The following is a 16,330-nucleotide window of genomic DNA, read 5'->3' on the forward strand; positions in this document are numbered from 1 at the left end:
CTGTACAGGGTGTTTGTTCCCTTAATGTAACTGAATGTGGCGCACCGCCACAGTGAATTTGTGGCCGCCACACCATCTAAATAGAGGTTATCTTTAAATGAAAACAAATTAAAGTAGTATAATGCATCCAGCCTCAAGAAGAAGTCACACAAAGTCTGACGCCATTTTTAACTTTTATTGCCAAACCGTATGGTAACAACCGGCCCAATTCAAACAGGTTTTACCTCTCAAGCAATCACATTCGTCTCCGTGCTTCCACAAACACACAACAACACTTTCTCATTCTATGCCAATCCAATTTCAGGCATAGACGGTGTGTTTGATCATATCAAAACCACACGAGCATAAAACACTCGCAGATCGTTACATACATACATACATACATACATATGTATATATATATATATATATATATATATATATATATATATATATATATATATATACATATATATATATATATATATATATATTATGGTTGTCAAACAATTAAAATATTGAATCGCAATAATTGCATTGTTCATAGTTCATTCAAAATTAATCGTGATTACTTGCTGCCTCCGGTTCAGACAACCCCGTACAAATGGTTTACGTCACCACAACATCGGTTTCAGGAGCACTGTTCCGGGGTGGTTAAAGTACGTCTTTTTAGGTGCATCATTAGTCAACAGTGCGCAAATAAACTACATATAGCCATTCATACTGTAACTACCTGCTGATGTTAATGTGTAGGTTAGTCTGTTATGGTGGTCATTTTTCCCATGGTCTGTGAACACACCGTGTCGGCGGAGAATGAACAAGTGTTTTGTGTCTAGAAATGAAGTGTTAGGAATACTTGTTGGAATTGGGCCCGCTGATATAAAATTGGCAATAAAAGCTAAAAAGAAAGTCAGACTTTGTTTATTTTCTTCTGGCATACTTGCCAACCCTCCTGGATTTTCCGGGAGACTCCCGAAATTCAACGCCTCTCCCGAAAACCTCCCGGGACAAATTTTCTCCCGAAAATCTCCCGAAATTCAGGCGGAGTGACGTGTTGACAGCCTGTTATCACGTCCACTTTCCCACAATGTAAACAGCCTGCCTGCCCAATCACGTTATAACTGTAGAATGATCGAGGGCGAGTTCTTGGTTTCTTATGTGGGTTTATTGTTAGGCAGTTTCATTAACGTCCTCCCAGCGCGGTAACAACACACAACAACAGCAGTCAAGTTTTCGTCTACCGTAAAGCAGTTCGTCTGCCGTAAACAGCAATGTTGTGACACTTTTAAACAGGACAATACTGCCATCTACTGTAAATGCATATGTGACCCACCCATAATGTGTCACATTTTTATGTTGATTTATTTATTTTATTTTGTGGTTTGAATTAGTTTTTGGAGCGGTCGTTACACATTTATCAGTATTCACATTGGTCAGTAGGGGGCAGTAGGGCGGGTCTTTCCAATTGAATGCTATCACCTGCAGACCGGAAGTGTCTTGTCATTCTGATGAGAGCGACCAGTCTGTGAACAATTGAAACGTCCTGTGTGCTTTTTCCTCCTGTATAACAGGCAGGTTAGTTTTGGTGAATCAACTCACTGAATAATATCCATGTGATCTTTATAAGTTTAAGTACACATTCTGATGGTGGAGCCTAACTCTAAAGTGTTTGTGAGTTGTAGTTTGTATTTGTGAATGAATCCAGTGCACAGCTGCAGTAATCAATACAAAATGGCGACGTGAGTGCGCAATGTTTATATAGGAAATTCTGATCTTAATTCAGACTCCCAAATTAGAGCTCCCGTTTTCTTATTGATTTTATAATGTATATTTGTATAATGTGTGTGTTCTGAAATAGTGACAGAGAATAGAACAAGGATGGACAATTCAACCCTTAACTCAACAATGAGTAGATGAGTGTTATGTGTGTGTATATGTGTAAATAAATGAACACTGAAATTCAAGTATTATTTTATTTATATATATATATATATATATATATATATATATATATATATATATATATATAATAAAAATATATATATATATAGCTAGAATTCTTATATATATATATATATATATATATATATATATATATATATATATATATATATATACATATATATATATATATATATCAGTGACGTGCAGTCACTAGAGGCAGGTGAGGCGGGGCCTCACCTGCCATCATGGAAAGAAAAAAAATGTAAAAAGAAAAAAAATAAATTAAATTGTTATATGCATACTTGCCAACCTTGAGACCTCCGATTTCGGGAGGTGGGGGGGGGGGGGTTAGGGGGCGTGGTGGAGGGGCGTGGCTAAGAGGGGAGGAGTATATTTACAGCTAGAATTCACCAAGTCAAGTATTTCATATATATATATATATATATATATATGTATATATAAGAAATACTTGACTTTCAGTGAATTCTAGCTATAAATATATATTTATTTTATTGTATATATATATATATATATATATATATATAAGAAATACTTGAATTTCAGTGTTCATTTATTTACACATATACCTGTTGGGTTAAGGGTTGAATTGTCCATCCTTGTTCTATTCTCTGTCACTATTTTTCTAACCATGCTGAACATGATGATGCATTGCTGTGTAGCACGCACAAAAGTGCTTTCATCAAATGCACTAGATGGCAGTATTGTCCTGTTTGAGAGTGTCACAACATTGCTGTTTATGGTAGACGAACTGCTTTAGGGTAGACCAAAACGTGACTGCTGAGTCCGCCTGAATTTCGGGAGATTTTCGGGAGATAATTTGTCCCGGGAGGTTTTCGGGAGAGGCGCTGAATTTCGGGAGTCTCCCGGAAAATCCGGGAGGGTTGGCAAGTATGGTTATATGTATCCAGTGATTATACTATAAAGTTATTTTCCATTTAACTTCACCAGTTTTAGATTATTTGAATTCAAAAAAGCTGAATTTTCACATTTGCCGTTCAAATACTGAGAAGAGACGGTGCGGTGAACAGCAGCCAGTTGAGGCACGTCACTCAGTGCCGCAACATGGATTGCGCAATGACTCGGCTAACTGCTGGCCTGCTGTGCAGTGAGACTGTATTGCTATATGAACTACATTATACATTTCCATAGTTTAATTAGCTGAGGTATATAATGTACAGTGTATTTTGTCAACAACTGTAGGTGTGTAAAGTATTTCTTGTGCTGAGCGATCATAAAACGGCTGCAAAAGACGCACTGGCTGAGGCTCGCCTCCTGCACCCCCGCCGTAGAATTGTTATATCAACTAAAGCCCACACTTAAACTTTCCACGTGAAAGATTGAATCTATTTTAAAAAATTATTTCATAAGAAGCCAAAAAGTGCAAAAACAGTAATGTTGGTGTTGGAGGAGTTGTGAATGACTGCAGGGACACAACATTAGATACGCCTGCAGACTGCAGGTGTACCTAATTCACAACTCCTCCAACACGAACATTATTGTTTTTGCACTTTTTGGCTTCTTATTAAATAACTTTTGTAACCTATTTTCATGGGCTTTCCTCTTTGTAAAGTTAAGTTCCTGTTATGCGCTGTTATACAGTATATGCCTTGAGCTCTTATTTTGAAGGCGCTAAGAGCGGAAGTGATGTCACGTTGCGGAGGTTTTTGAAAGAAGGTAAATAAAGTGGTCCTTGTGTAAACTGGAGCCTCCGTGTTTGTTATTTTGTAGTTTCATACAGTATAGGCGACATTTATAAACCCTCGGTTACACTTTTTTAAATAGATTCAATCTTGCACGTGGAAAGTTTAAGTGAGGGCTTTAGTTGCGGCGCATGGACTTAATTTCTAAGTAAAGGTAAGACCATAATAACGTTTTTTTTATTAAATGTGCTTTTTTGTGTGCTACAATTTGTATGTGTAAAGTTAAAGTTAAATTAAAGTACCAATGATTGTCACACACACACTAGGTGTAATGAAATTTGTCCTCTGCATTTGACCCATCCCCTTGATCACCCCCTGGGAGGTGAGGTGAGCAGTGGGCAGCAGCGGCGCCGCGCCTGGGAATCATTTTTGGTGATTTAACCCCCAATTCCAACCCTTGATGCTGAGTGCCAAGCAGGGAAGAATGCTGGTATGAGCTTTTAAACATAACCCGTTAACTGCTGCCAATCAAATGGTGAATAAGATACTCTTTAGGGTTCATATGTTTGTAAATCTGACTGTGATGAAGTCAGTGCCTCACCAGCCATCAACCTCACCGCACGTCACTGATTTTATATATATATATATATATATATATATATATATATATATATATATATATATATATATATAAATATATATACATATATTAACCACGCCCCCCGCCTCCCGAAATCGGAGGTCTCAAGGTTGGCAAGTATGACTGTATGAGTGTATGCAATAAAAAAAAGTCTCCTTTTAACATTCTGCCGACCGTCTTTCATTTCTGTTAAGCTTTTATGTCATGTTACTTACTAAATTAGTCACAGTAAGAATCTAAATGTTATGTTATCACTGCACCTTAATTGTAATCTGAACACAGAAGTGAAGCACCACCCACCTCTTGCTGCAGGGATGTCGCCTCCTCTCATGGCGAAAAATAGTCCTTTCTTGTTGGGAGAGCAACTTGCCAGGGCTTTGAACCTGATATTTCCATAAGGTAGACTTGTTTTTTGTTCATTTCTGCTCGCTTGTGGTTTATCAGTAGCAAGTGAACTGCAGCCAAGTTCCCCCTGCTACGGCACGGCCCGAGTGTCAAAAAGAAAGTGTTTGCGTTAATTACCCGTGGCCACGCCCCTAACCACACCACAGGTATTTTGTTCATCTTTGGGAAAACCTGCTGTATATCCATACATATCATGATATCAGGCTGGCCTGAATAAGTTTTCTGTCCATGTTACTTGCTCATTTTGTGTTAAGATGCATTAAGTTAAGTACAGTATGTGTCACTTTATCAATAAACAGACACAATTAGCCATTTTTCTACAGTTTCTATGGTAGCTGATATGAGTGAGATGAACCGGAAGAAAGTTGGTGGACTTGGGGCGGTATAGCTCGGTTAGTAGAGTGGCCGTGCCAGCAACTTGAGGGTTCCAGGTTCGATCCCCGCTTCCGCCATCCTAGTCACTGCCGTTGTGTCCTTGGGCAAGACACTTTACCCACCTGCTCCCAGTGCCACCTACACTGGTTTAAATTTAACTTAGATATTGGGTTTCACTATGTAAATAAAGTGCTTTGAGTCACTAGAGAAAAAGCGCTATATAAATACACTTCACTTCACTTTTTAAGAGGTGAAGTGAAAAGAAGACACATTTTTCTTTGTTTTTGTTAAACATTTGGCCGTAACATTTTACAGTATAGTACAGTATAAAGACATAAGTAATCCCGCTATTGCAGCGGTTCCCAAACTTTTTCCACCAAGTACCACCTCAGAAAAAACTTGGCTCTCCAAGTACCACCATAATGACTAACATCAAAATACAGTAGCGTAGGTCTAAGTATTCATTAAAAACAGAGAAGAGGTTTTTTTCTTACAATTATATTCAATTATATGGTGACTATAACATTACACAGTTTGAACATTAACACTGTGTTTGAATATGTTAGATTAATTATATGTAAGTTATCACACAACTCTTATGCTTAAAAGCCGTTGCTATAGTTATTATCAATTGTGCTGAAGTTGTACTTTTCTATCTGTGCAAAGGGACAACTCGCAATCTTAGATTGCGAGTCGTCTCGTATCAGTGTTTGTGTCCAGAACATCGAGTACCGTGACGCAGACAAAGCAGAGACAGGGCGATATCACCAGTGTCAGCACATTTGCATTTCTGAATAATCATATATTGTGTCCAACTGGGGCTGCTGAAATTACCCCCCTTCCTTCAGAAGCAGCCTCAGTGATGTAACCAGGGACCTCCCAAATAAATAGAGGAGCACGTGGGACTGGACCTTAGAGCGTGGTGGGAGATTGTAACTGAGTGTGCAGCCCCAAACGTCTCTCCTCATTGAGCTAAATTGAACTCTGTCTCTGCATGATTCCTTGCTTCTTGTCTGTTTAATAGATGTCATCAGTGTTTTAACCTGGCAGAATATAAAAAAATAAAACCCTGTACTTTAATCCAGTTATTATTTGGCGTACCACTAGTAGTACACGCACCACAGTTTGAGAATCCCTGCGCTAATGTCTTTAAAGATGGACATCCCTTAGGTCCGGCCCCTTTGGTAGCCTGGGGCCTCATGTATTAAGAGTTACGTGGATTTCCTACTAAAAAATGGTTCAAGATCAAATCCAGAAAATGCTGCGCGCACGGTTTCAGATTTGTTATTGTGCACACGCAATAATCCAAGCACATTTCTTTTTTACATCTTAATCAACGTGGAATTGAGTGCGCATGTTAGATTGCAGCTGGCCACTCATTGTCCATGCCCCCATTTAAATACGTAAATTATATTTAAATTAGTCATGCGCCTGAGATCCCACACTGCACAATCAAAAAACATAAAGATAATGAACAAGATGGCGAAAATGAAGGAATTCACCAACAAGGGGTAGGAGGTGCTTCTTGATGATCTGCTATAGCATAGTATAGACGGTATATGCAAAAATATACAGTACTTTTAGGCAAGCTGTCAATGCTGTGGATTCAGAGAACTGCAAATAAGAAAATAAGTGGTACTACATCAGAAAAGAAGGTGAAGAAGAAAATGGATGTGGCCAAAACAGGCGAGGCGACCAAAGATAAAGCAGTGCTCACCCCGTTTGAAAAGATAGTCGCTGCAATGATACGTCAAACTTTAAAAGAGGTGGGAGCATATGTGAGTGACTCTGATTACACCCAAGATAAATATTATTTGTGAAACTTACAACAAAATGTGTTCATTCAGTAGCCTGCTCACAGCCAGATTACAGTTTCATGTGAAAATTGTGTAATATTTTGTTTGAAATCTTTTAAATTTAGACATGCCAGCATATCAAAAAGTATGCAAAATACTTTGACTCTTGTTTGATTACTCAATTTATTATGACAACTTAGCAGCGCTACTTGCGGCACAGCAGCCGCGTGGCACAAAATTGGACCATTCTTCCACCGTCTCCGGTGCTTTTATTGTGCCGCAACCACCGGCTTTTGCAGCTCTCAGCCAGACCGGCCAAGCTGTGCTGGAGTAAGAAGAACACATTGGGACATAGGTGGCAAAATGATCGCCTCAATAAATTAATAGAGGTCATCCTAAATATGAATATGCGGCATTAAATGTGCGGCATAAATGATTGCCTCGATAAATTAATAGACGTCCCTACAAATATTAATATGAGTATAAAACATTAAATGCATTGGCTAAAAAGTAAATATTTTGTACTTGCCTCAATCTTTTACATTGTTTAAGTCAAATGTTGCCAAAGCCCGAACGACCACCTTCTGTCGCCAAATATTCACAGCATGTAGAAATGTGCGTACGTCCGCCATGAAGTTGGCGTAAGGCACCGCACATTTCCACGTTCAGTTCACCCTTGATACATCTCAACTTTGCTGTGAAAAATGGTCCGCTTGGTTTTTGTGCATACACAAGCTTAATACATGAGGCCCCTGGTTAACTTCTATTCTGTTTCTTACAGCATTTTTATAATGCCGGTGTTTTTTGAGTTTGCGGTGTATTTGGGTTTGCAGCATTTTTTATGTACAGTATTTGTCTTTTTGCTGTTTTTAAATGGTGTTTGTGTTTTTGGTTTTGGATCATTTCACTGTTTGGAGTGTTTCCACTTTGCTGTGCATTTTCCCAAAACATCATACATTACAAAATAATTGTTTGTGAAGTTCTAAACAAAGGGGTTAACAGGAATATGAATGTACTGTATTATTATAGTCACTATTGCATTAAACTTGATATTTTATGCATGTGCATTAGGGGGGGGGGCTTAAGTGACTTAATCTACCTCTTAATACCACCTCTATTATATAACAGACAAACCATCAATAACATATAAAAACACAATAGAACAAGGCGTGGCATTACAAAGAGAGAGGCATTTCACATATTGAGGATTAATATCATTATTACTAGAGCAAGAAACAAATAACCTGCAATCACCAGTGGAAGCTGCCTCAGAAAACTCCAAACCTCTATGTTGCATGCTCATCTGGAGCATACAGTTTGGAATCAATATTTATCTAATAAGTGAAGTGAATTATATTTATATAGCGCTTTTTCTCTAGTGACTCAAAGCGCTTTACATAGTGAAACCCAATATCTAAGTGACATTTAAACCAGTGTGGGTGGCACTGGGAGCAGGTGGGTAAAGTGTCTTGCCCAAGGACACAACGGCAGTGACTAAGATGGCGGAAGCGGGGATCGAACCTGGAACCCTCAAGTTGCTGGCACGGCCGCTCTACCAACTGAGCTATACATGACAAAAACATGCAAAATCTAAATCTTACCTCAAACCTGTCGAGACTATTTGTTTCATCGAATTTGCCACGTCAAACAGTTTTGCTTTATAGACGGAAAAATGCTATAGTTACAGTATTGTACAGTACACTTGCTCGCTGGTGTTGTGAGGGGAATATGAAATTTGATTGGTTAAACAAAGAGCCGCATTGCTAATGTGAGATTAGGCCAGTTCTACTGATTGCCTTGACTACAATGACATGGCATCACATAAAGAAGCTGAAATCAGATGAGACACAAACATTTAACTTACAGTGCAATGCAGCCAAGAGACACGTTACAAAATTAAGATAAGGCTTTTTTGGAATAAATGAATACCTGTTCATAAATACAGTGCTAGAATAGGTTGTGAATGCAGGTTAGTGCTTCTGATAGTGTTTAGGCAAGCATAGTAGTAGGCCTTGCTGGCCTGACGGCCCACCATTGCCTTCAAAGGAACACCGCCCATGCTTAAAAATGAAATGATTTCAATAAGAGCCCATTGTTTTGGTGAGTGTTAAGCTTGACCTTTAAACAAATGCAATTGCCTTTGAGGAAAGATGTGTAAATATCTCTGAGAAAATCAAACAGAGAGAAATAAACTCTGAATATCGACATGTCCTCTAAATGGCAGCAGCAACATGCTCCTCATCACAATATGGAGATTACCTTTTCATCGTCTTCCGTGAAGAGTTCCACACTTAAAGTCTTGTTGATGGCTTGAGCCACGCCAATGATCTCGCCATCGCTGTTGTGAATGGGCATGCACAGGAGCGACTTGGTCTTGTACCCTGTCAGCTTGTCAATTTCATCGCTGAACCGGCGATCCTGCAAGCCCACAGACAAGGACAGGACACAATTAGCACATCAAGGTTGGGGCTTTTTGCAAGCAAACATTAATGTATCTTCTGATTTTCATGTGGCGTACACCAGGGGTGAGAAACCTTTTATACTGAGGGCCGCATACTGAAAAATTAAAGAATGTGAGGGCCACTTTGATACAGTTTGTACATTTGAAATTCTAAAACCAATTCAATGTACATCAGTGTATGCTAAACTATTTGAAAAAAACATTGTTATCTTAGCTTTCGTGTTATAAGTGAGAAAGTAAACCGCACTTTGGACAATGAAAATGTACAAACATCAAAACTTCATATTTGGGACGATAAAAGTATGCAAAATCATTTTTCTTTTGTTCCGGCACTAGTATGGTATCCATCCATCCATCCATTTTCTACCGCTTATTCCCTTCGGGGTCGCGGGGGGCGCTGGAGCCTATCTCAGCTACAATCGGGCGGAAGGCGGGGTACACCCTAGACAAGTCGCCACCTCATCGCAGGGCCAACACAGATAGACAGACAACATTCACACACTAGGGCCAATTTAGTGTTGCCAATCAACCTATCCCCAGGTGCATGTCTTTGCAAAAAAGCTAGTCAAACACCATCTCCATGACTGCACTCTAGCTTTTACCAAAGGTAGCAATCATAAATGAAGCTTTCAGCACATACACAACGTTAACATCTCTAGCTATATTTTGATAAAAACTGGGGAAAACATGCGTACTAGGAAACGGCATGTGCAAAAACAAAAAGGCAACAAACATAGCTGTAGACAAAGTTACATCATGAAATGCATCCTTTTAATTTTTTTGATAACGTATAGGAATTAGTGTTGTCCCGATACCAATATTTTGGTACCAATACCGGTACTAAAATATATTTCCATACTTTTCGATACTTTTCTAAATAAAGGGGACCACAAAAAAATGCATAATTGGCTTTATTTAAACAAAAAATCTTACGGTACATTAAACATATGTTTCTTATTGCAAGTTTGTCCTTAAATAAAATAGTGAACATACTAGACAACGTGTCTTTTAGTAGTAAGTAAACAAACAATTCTCTTAACTTAGTCTGTTGACGTATGCAGTAACATATTGTGTCATTTTCCATTCTATTATTTTGTCTAAATTATTAAGGACAAGTGGTAGAAAATGATTTATTAATCTACTTGTTCATTTACTGTTAATATCTGCTTACTTGCTCTTTTAACATGTTCTATCAACACTTTTGTTAAAATGTAATAACCACTTATTCTTCTGTTGTTTGGATACTTTACATTAGTTTTGGATGATACCAAAAATGTAGGTATTAATCCGATACCAAGTTGTTACAGGATCTGTACTTTGTAGAGGCGGTATAGTAGGTATGGTTTATTTTTTGTATTTTTATTTTTTTTGTCATAAAAAAATACAATCATGTGTGCTTACGGACTGTATCCCTGCAGACTGTATTGATCTATATTGATATATAATGTAGGAACCAGAAATATTAATAACAGAAAGAAACAACCCTTTTGTGCGAATGAATGTGAATGAGTGTAAATGGGGGAGGGAAGTTTTTTTGGGTTGGTGCACTAATTGTAAGTGTATATTGTGTTTTTTATGTTGATTTAATAAAAAAAATTTAAAACAATTTTTTTTTTTTTTTTTTTTCTTGTGCTACCCGGTACCAATCGATCCACGGACCTGTACCGGGCCGCGGCCCGGTGGTTGGGGACCACTGTTTTAAAGGACCTTCTGCAAAAACACTAGTCAAAGATCATCTCTATGACAGCTCTCTGGTTTCTTTTAAGAATCTGCTGCAAAATATGAGTCTCTCACAAGTTTTTGAACTGAACTTGTGGGTTACCAGTTGAATAGCACAAATGATGAAAAAGAGAGGACCAAAAACGAAATGTTAAAATGGAATTTGCTGCAAAACAGTGTGTCCCCTAAGATTTGAACGGACCCCATGGGCAGGTATGGCGTCATTGTCAGCTGGATTTGTTTCCGGGCTGACAGTTGAATAGCCCTGCTGTACAGTTAAGTGGTCTTACTGCACCAGGACTTCAAGTTGTATCAAATTGTATACAAATTGTCAGCTAATATAAATATATTGGGTTAATAATAGATTCAGAGCTTTCCTTGAAAGCCCATATTGGCAAATTGTGTAAAATAATCAAGGTAAATCTCGCAAATTACCGTACAATTCGAAATGACAAAGTCAACTGAAGCTGCAAAATTGTATTTGCATTCGATGATTTTCAGCCACTTCAACTTTTGCCTTACCATCTGGTCTCAGGCTGGTCAGAGTTTTAAAAAACCCATTGGAAATCTTGTACAAAAAAGCAATTAAGGTTATGGATTAAAAAAACCTAGGCACTATCATCACTGTGCCATTCTGAAAAAAATACAGTATTTTAAACTGGTACACACTTCACACATTTGCAGACTTAAAAGTGACCTATAAAATACTGCATGAATTGGCTCCAGATCCTCTGGCAGAGTTCATCAGCCAAAGAAACAGCCGTGAGCGTGTCACTCCAGGCTGTCAGAGGTGACTGTTGTATTCCTCTGCGCAGGAGCACTTTCAGTAAGTGGGCCTGGTCAGTAAGGAGCGCAAATGTGTGGAACTCAGTACCTGAGGAGGTTAAACTGGTCACAACTTACAAGGCCTTCACAAAAAAATGGAAAATGTGGCTTATCAACGCCTACAGCTGCCAGCACTAAAAGATGAGCCGGTTTTGATGCTAATATAAATGTTATGATGTATAATATTTTTTATTATATTGTATATGTATTGTGTGATTTTATTTTTTTTCGCTGTCTTTCTTTTAAATTGTAATTTTACTGCTTTTTTTACATCATGGCCAGGGTACTACAGATGAAAACTAGCCTTCTGGCTAATTCTGTCTTTTATAACCATGTGTAGTCATGTGTTTGGTAACACTTTAGTATGGGGAACATATTCATCATTAATTAGTTGCTTATTAACATGCAAATTAGTAACACATTGGCTCTTAATGAGTCATTATTAAGTAATGCCTTATTCTGCATGGCCTTATTATACAACCAGTAAGTAGTCTTCCCTCAATAACCTCAGAATTATTGTTTTATTAGTAACCCTAACCCTTATATGTTCCCCCATAGTGTCCAAATAACTCTAAATTAAGTCTTTGTTACTTAGAATATGTTCCCCATACTAAAGTGTTACCATGTGTTTTTATGAAATTGCATTATCCCCTTTGAAATAAACTAATCTAACGTAATCTTGCACCGAAAGCACAAACTATATATTCCCCAAAAAGCTTCAACAAAGGGTTAGCTCAACAATTAAGGTTATGCACATTTTGTATGCTGTGTAGGTGCTGTACTATGAATAATAAAGTTTATGTACAGATCCATCACCCTCCATCCATTTTCTACCGCCTGTCCCGTTCGTTATCGCGGGGGATGCTGGAGCCTATTTTAGCTGCATTCGGGCGGAAGGCGGTGTACACCCTGGACAAGTCGCCACCTCATCGCAGGGCCAACACAAATAGACAGACAACATTCCAATTTAGTGTTGCCAATCAACCTATCCCCAGGTGCACGTCTTTGGAGGTGGGAGGAAGCCGGAGTACCCGGAGGGAACCCACGCTGTCACGGGGAGAACATGCAAACTCCAAACAGAAAGATCCCGAGCCCGGGATTGAACCCAGGACCTTCGTATTGTGTGGCAGACGCACTAACCCCTCTACCACCGTGCTGCCCCTATGTACACATCACTGCAAGCCTTTGCATTTTGTTGGTAGTGTTGGGGTCATGGGACTGTTGGCTGTTTCATTGCAATCTAGTTAATAATTAAAAGTGCAATAACTCAATGTTCCTATCCAATGTACAGAGAGGGAATGAAACACATGATCATCATCAGAGTCACCTGGTAGGCGTCAGGAATGTTGACGGTCTCTCCGTGCTCCGCCACGTACCCGATAATTCCTTTCCCCCAGGGGACCTGCACCTCACCCGAGTTCATCGAGGGCAGCACGGTGGTGCCCGCATGCACGTCAAAGAACTTGGACACAAGCGTCTTCTTGTTGCCGGTGCCCTCCACCAGGAACAGGGAGCACCGGTCCGCCTCCACCATGATGCACACAAACACCAGGATCTTGTAGCTGAGGCTCGTCAGGTCCAGGTCGTTGGAGATGTCCTTGACGAGCTCCAGGAAGAACTCCCTCTCGTTGTGCTCCTTGAGGTAATATTTGAAGTCCACGGCCGTGGACGGGTACTGAGGGATGTTGACTCTGGACTCCAGCAGCGCGCTCAGGATGTGCGCGGTGGTGGGCGGCAGGGAGCTCGCCTTCCTCAGCAGGGCTCGCCGCCGCATGCTGCTCAGCGGCTCTTGCGCCCGCGAGTTGACGTGCTCGTCGTAGGTTCTGTTCATGTTGACGGCTTTGGAGCGGGCGAAAGTTTTCCGCAGCTCCCTCTGCGAGGCCCGGCGCTGCAGACCGTCACACCTGCTCGCCCAGCTGTCCTTTGGCGCGGCGCCCTTGTCGTCCCTGCGCTCGCCCGACGGGGTCGGGACCGCCGGACCCTTGGTGGCCGGGTGGTTCTTGAGCCACTTCTCCACCATGCCATAGGTGCCCTTTCTGTGCAGGTACTCCTCGAACAACTCCGGGTGCGAGTCCAAGAAAGTTTCTACGTCAGAGAAACGCACCATGTTTGCCACCGCCATACCCGGTCTGCAGACGGTCCTCTGTGAACCAAAGCCACGAAGTCGCACGGGGAAAGATCATCTATGAAGCTTAGCTGGTGGTCCAGGTTAGAGAATCACCGGGGATCCAAACAATTCGCGCCAGGCTCCTCTTTTTTTTAAATATCACCCCCAAAACCGTGTTAGGTCATCCTACAAGTTCATTGGCAGACCACAGTGACATGAGAGAGATCTACTAGCGAGCATATCCCTCGGTGCGTCTGTCTTGTGCGCAAATGACTATGTTGCCTGTGGTTGGCTGACGTCACACTGCGAGCTGCATGCTCCGTCCAAGCATCCGATTCCAGTGGACATGTCCAGGTCTCACCCGCTTCCCAGAGTCGCTCCAAAAATGTTAGGAAGGATTTGAAAAAAAACCCTGTAACAGTTGGTTTTTTTATTTATTTATTCTATAACAGTGGTCCCGAACCACCGGTTCGGGCACCGGTACTGGTCCGTGACGCATTTGCTACCGGGCCGCAGAGAAACATGAAATAATTTATAAAGGACTTAACTTTGGCCTGTCCCACTAGACACACCAATACGATTATAATCGTATATAAAGCACTTAACAAATTATTGCCGCCTAACGTTTTTTTTTTTAATAAGACGAGTGCAGGCTCAGAACTTGAGAGGCTTTGGATATTTCTCATTGCCGAGACCTCAAACCACACGTAAAAGTTTTTGTGTGTCTGTATGCGGAGTAAAACTCTGGAACAAACTGGATTTACAACACAAGCAATTCCAAACTATTACTCGATTGAAACTGTTATACAAACATCGGGTCTGGTTTAGGGCTGCAACAACTAATCGATTAAAATCACAGTTGGCGATTAATTTAGTCATCGATTCGTTGGATCTATGCTATGCGCATGCGCAAAGGCAATTTATTTTTTTAAATTTTTTTTCTATAAACCTTTTATAAACTGCAACAACTAATCGATTAAATCGTTTAAAATCGGTTATCAAAATAGTTGGCGATTAATTTAGTCATCGATTCGTTGGATCTATGCTATGTGCATGCGCAGAGGCTACTTTTTTTTTTTAAATGTAATTTGTCATTTTAATATTTTATTTTAATTTTTTTTAATAAATAAATAATACATTTATAAACTGCAACATTTACAAACAGCTGAGAAACAATAATCAAAATAAGTATGGTCCCAGTATGCTGTTCCCCCCCCCCCCCCAATAAAGTACTGGAAAGGATAGAAATGTAGTTTGTCTCTTTTATCCGATTATTAATCGATTCATCGAAGTAATAGTCGACATATTAATCGATTAGCAAATTAATCGTTAGTTGCAGCCCTAGTCTGGTTCAAATATAGAGATTAGGGTCTTTAATTTGACCTGCTGATGTACTCTGTCTCAAAGTGTTAACATGTGCTCAATGTTTCCTTACCATTATTGCTATGTTGTCTATTACCATTGTTGGTATATCAATTCTTCCTACATTGATACAAATTATTTTTATAGTGTAACAATTATTACCTGTGGTAATGCCACTATGATACAACATTTGTACAATCCTTAAACAAAGAAACAGTGAAACTCAATGTATTAATCACTGAATTGAGAACTGGGGGTGGGATTAAATAAATTATCTTCTTCCCACTCCCTTCCAGGCAAAACTGGACCATCATGCTTACATACTGTACATTACCTTTTGCATTATAGTAATTTATATTATTACGTGTTGTCAACCTGTACTTTTTTTTTTTTAATGTCATTGCCTGAAATAAATGAAGAAATGAATAAAAATAAAAATAAAAAGTTTATACAATAAAACTCCTCTTAGGAAGTTGCCATTTGCTCTAGAAGACTCTTGCATAGATAGATAGTACTTTATTGATTCCTTCAGGAAAATTTAAATTCCAGCAGCAGTGTACAGAATGGAGATATAATTTAAAAAAGTAAATAATGGAGGTATACATGGAAATAAAGTAGAAAATCTAACAATAAGAATACAAATATAACAGTAAAAATAAGAATATAACAAGAGAAACTAGGCAGTAGTGACCATGTTATGAAAATACAATTTTAAAAAATGTAGAAAAACGGTAATAGTGTTGATTATATGAAAGATGTGATGTGTATATAGCACCTCTAAAATGTATTGCACTGTTTTTGTTGCAGTTTATTTCAGTGTTATTGCTTTGCGTGCCCTGTCATCCTAGTACTCCCCTCACCCCCAGGGATGAGTTGCAAAGGAGTTTTTTAGTGTATTAGTCCATGACAATGCAATTACAGTACAACCAGCCTCAACCCAAGTTCTGCCTAAATCTTTAGGTTGTTTTTTTTAATAATTGGGAGTTTTAGTATAATATTGGTGTGAAAATGCTGCCAATTTTCAAGCTCCTGATTTTGTGCAGTTGCTTTTTTTTT

The 16,330-nt window shown here is 39.3% G+C and overlaps 1 protein-coding gene across 3 annotated transcripts in view; it reads right to left on the reverse strand.

Moving 5' to 3' along the window:
- Positions 1-16,330, reverse strand: part of pde11a (phosphodiesterase 11a) — a 155,770-nt gene that overhangs the window by 115,758 nt on the left and 23,682 nt on the right. For 2 of the 3 annotated variants that reach the window (XM_061971573.1, XM_061971572.1), the window contains exons 1-2: positions 13,133-14,082; positions 9,060-9,218 (exon numbers count right to left, since the gene is read on the reverse strand). In XM_061971573.1, the coding sequence (XP_061827557.1) occupies positions 9,060-9,218; positions 13,133-13,927 (954 nt within the window). In that variant the 5' untranslated portion in view covers positions 13,928-14,082. Of the gene's footprint in view, positions 1-9,059; positions 9,219-13,132; positions 14,083-16,330 lie in introns of those variants that run through there. The other variant, XM_061971574.1, reaches the window with a different exon arrangement.

This window comes from Nerophis lumbriciformis, linkage group LG13, assembly GCF_033978685.3.
Source record: "Nerophis lumbriciformis linkage group LG13, RoL_Nlum_v2.1, whole genome shotgun sequence".
NCBI lineage: Eukaryota > Metazoa > Chordata > Actinopteri > Syngnathiformes > Syngnathidae > Nerophis > Nerophis lumbriciformis.